At 37.6% G+C, this 3980-nt stretch overlaps 1 protein-coding gene across 1 annotated transcript; it reads right to left on the bottom strand.

Moving 5' to 3' along the window:
- Positions 1–407: 407 nt before the first annotated feature.
- On the bottom strand, positions 408–991 carry F5891DRAFT_990281 (uncharacterized protein; the record flags this gene model as incomplete). Its single annotated transcript, XM_041378083.1, has 4 exons — positions 408–425; positions 479–512; positions 536–688; positions 759–991. 4 exons carry the CDS (start codon positions 989–991, stop codon positions 408–410), a joined length of 438 nt encoding a protein of 145 aa, XP_041216265.1.
- Between the last annotated feature and the right edge of the window lie 2989 nt (positions 992–3980).

Below are 3980 nucleotides of genomic sequence, written 5' to 3'. Positions count from 1 at the left end.
AGTCCATTGGAAGTGCATCTCACTGGTCTTAGCTAAGCAGTCATTACAACAGAATCTAAATCTGTCTGTATGAGTTCAACACCTACCAAATGTTAAATAGCTAAGTGATCGCCAGAGTCAAAATCTATTTCTCTTGGACCGTGTAGGTTTGAAACCTGCCAATGATAAGATTCATTTTCCATGAAAACACATCTTGAAATTTGCTTATGGTCAGTTTGTTTGCAAGATGATCAAAGTCATGTTTAACCATGTGGCTGTCATAACAGAGTCAAAATCTGTTTCTATTGCAGTGCAACAAGTTCAAAACTTGTTGAACATTACATTTTTTCTAGAGGCACGTGGCTTTCATATTTGCTCACAGACAGTATCTCAGACATTGATCTTTTTTTTGTTTTGTTTTTGTTTTTTCATGCAAGCTTGTGCACCTGAGGAATCAATTGAATTCAATGGTGAGTTTTCTTTTCTTGCATGCACTTACCTTGACAAGCACTAACTTGACTGGTTGAATCTCTCTGTTCAGTGTGATGCAACACACTCAGTCTCATCCAACAACTCAGCCTCATCAACAAATCTGTCTTCATTATATGCCTCGTCCATCATCCTTGAATGTTGATGGTTGGAGTACATAACTTTCTCTTTGTCATTGGCACTTGAAATAATAAGCACAGTGGCCATCCATTTCAATAATCTGTGGTGTTGGATCAAAAAATGCATAGACTGGTGAGTTCAAATCTCTCATAAGGTGTTCTGTTTTGTACTTGATTAATATGATATTTGCATTGAGGTTATTGCAAATACAGAGCTCATCTTCTGCCATCTCATCTTCATCCATAGATCCTACACTATTAGTGGGAGTGTTATTAGGCAGTAGGGTTTTTTTGGCCTTTTTTAGGTTTATATTCCCACTATCTCCACTGCTGTTGTTATTATGCTTCTTCAACAAAGTTCTGATAGTCTGCTCTTCTAGAGCAGCTTTGGCCTTCCCAGTCATTTTAATAACTTGTTTGGCTGTGGCTGAAAAGGTAAGCTGCATAATGGGAAGTACTAGTAGTTTCTAAGTGTTGCACAGGATGTTATGATAATAACATGGCTAAGACCATTTAAGATGAGTTTTTGAGAAAACTCTTCACAAGGAAATGTCAAGGTGTGATTTCATAGAATAAAAATATTATCATTGGCAGGTTTCAAACCTGCACAATTCAAAGAGAAACAGATTTCGACAAACTCATCTTAAATGGTCTTAGCCATGTTATTGTCATAATAGATTCAAAATCTTATTATCCTGGACTAAGCAGGTTTGAAACCTATATAATTGCATTTTTTGTTGTTCATTGAAATATACCTCAAACAATTGCTCATGGATGGTTGTCTCAAAAATTCATTATAACCAGTCTTAGCCAAGTGGTTGTTACAACAGAATTAAAGTCTGTTTCTCTTGGACCGTGCATGCTTGAAATATGCTGAGCAATACATGTTTTTGACCTGCTCAGTCCAGGAAAATCAGATTTTGACTTTTATAACTCCTGAACGAGGACTGATTGCAAACCTATAGGCTTTGATTGAAACATATTTTGAAATATATTGTGGTAATGATGTGGAAAAGAGCATTTATAATGGGTTTTAAAGAAAACTATCCATGAGGAAATATCAGGGTTTAATTTCATAGAATAAAAATATCATCATTGGCGGGTTGAGTGACAACTGACAATGAAAGAATTGCATATGGTTGGGCTCAAGGGGGATGTTAGAAATTAATGTTAAAACTGACAAAATGCAGGACAAATGTACCTTGGGGATTCACTTCTGAATGGATTTATTAGAAGCACATCTAACTGGACTTAGCCAAGCAGTTAATATGACAGAATCCAAATCTGTCTGTGCAGGTTCAAAACCTGTCAAAGAGTTTGAAACCTGCCAATGATGACATTTTTATTTTATGAAATCACACCCTGTCCCATATCAAGCACTGCATTTTTGTGCGGGCCCTACATTATATGTCCATCTATTGTCTGTTCCAATACTGCTAGTATATTTTCATCATTTTATTTTCATGTCATGCTGAAGGGTACACCCAGCTACAGACCACAATGTATAGATGCAAGAAAAGCATTCTCACTACATCCTGCTGCAAAACTAGTACAAAGCAGTAACACCTGGGCTGCATCAAAAATGATAAAACAGACACGAATAATATCACTTTAATGAATACTTCAAAATGTCCAACTATCCCTATTTTCTTGCACTTGGGTCTCTGAGAATCTATACACTGCAAAATATTTTGCAAGCAGGTTTTGAACCTGCATAGTTTGAAAGAAACAGATTTTGACTCTGTTGCAACATCTACTTGGCTAAGACCAGTGATATGAAGCTCTCAGAAAAGTACACATGAGTCGATGTCGAGGTGTGTTCTGACAGTCATGAGGAAATGTCAAGGTGCGATTTCATAGAATAAAAATGTTATCATTGGCAGGTTTTAAACTCACACATTCCAAGAGAAACAGATTTTGACTCTGATCATCACTTGGCAATATGATCCTTGGTAGGTTTTGAACCCACACAGACAGATTTAGATCCCATCGCATCAACTACTTTACTAAGACCAGTGAGATGCACTTGTAATGAACTCATTCAGAAGTGAATCCTCAAGGCACGTTCATCTGCATTTTGTCATTTCTTTCAACAGCATGGTCACTGTTTATTCTTTTATCCTTGATGCAAAGTTCAATATATGACCAAAGTCTTGATGCAAACTCTGAATGATAAGCACAAGAGCAATTTAATTCTCTCCAAAGGTCTTTCTCGACTTGGTTGAAGAAGAAGAGCAGATTACACATGAAATTTTCAAGTTTGGTCTCAATGACCTGGGTAATGAGGAAGAAATACACATCTGTAAAGGCTGAGATTCAAGGCAAATATTCAAAAGAGCCATCTGACCACTATTTGCTCATGTATAAGGTTGAGGTGCACTGTGTTTGAGACCCTTTCATCATCAAGTTGCTCTCCTCTTGCTTTTGAAAGTGCTGTATTGCAGTCTATATCTATATTTAATTCATCTGTTCAGCTGAGGGAAAACATTGTGAGTGACAGAGAACAGTGGACTTGCCTTGCAAATTCACTTCTGAATGTTTTCTTTAAAGATGCTTCTAACCATTCTTAGCCAAGAAGCTGGTGTGACAGAATCCAAATCTGTCTGTGTGGGTTCAAAACCTGCTAAAGATGAAATTGTCAAGTGATCATCAGAGTCAAAATCTGTTTCTCTTGGACCATACAGGTTTGAAACCTACCAATGATAAATTTCATTTTTTTTTATGAAACCACATCTTTACATATGCTCATGGTCAGCTTGCTTACAAGCCCGTCAGGGTTGTGTTCAGCCAAGTGGTTGTAGTTTCCAAAACTATACAGATATCCAGTCTGACTTTTCTTCTTGGTTCTTCCGTCAACTTCTTGATTATTATATTCCAATAGCTACTATCTATGGCTCATAATAATAAACCATAGAAAGATGAGAGGAGTTTTGAGTGAAGTAAACAGACTGGTTAGAAGGCTGGATGTCAGCCAAGATAGGGTGATGAAATATAATGAATGTACTTACCCACAAATGCCAACAGCACAGGCTTTAACAAAATCTGAATGTTAGTAATAGTGTCAAAAGAATCAGCAAGTGTCAGAAGGTTTAAGATGGTTCTGACATTTGAAGATAATCCTGGCGGTTTAAGACAATACTGACCGTGTAAGACAATGCTGGTTGTGGGAGACAGTTCTAGCTGTGGAAAACAATGCTGGGGGTTGAAGACAATGCTGGTGGTGGATGCAGAATACTGCCAGTGGAAGACAAGATAGTGCCGGTGAAGACAAGACTGCCGACCAAAGTCTAAGCAATCAATAGCAGCAAGAAACACAAAGTTGCTGCTCGCAGTGTGTCTACCACAAAGGTAGACTATGGTAGACTATAGAAGCCGGGCAATGTGAACCGTGAT

Source organism: Suillus fuscotomentosus, assembly GCF_016647785.1.
Source record: "Suillus fuscotomentosus strain FC203 chromosome Unknown F5891scaffold_421, whole genome shotgun sequence".
Taxonomy (NCBI): domain Eukaryota; kingdom Fungi; phylum Basidiomycota; class Agaricomycetes; order Boletales; family Suillaceae; genus Suillus; species Suillus fuscotomentosus.
Note: the sequence above shows the minus strand (reverse complement) of the source record. Positions and strands in the feature narration are given on the sequence as shown.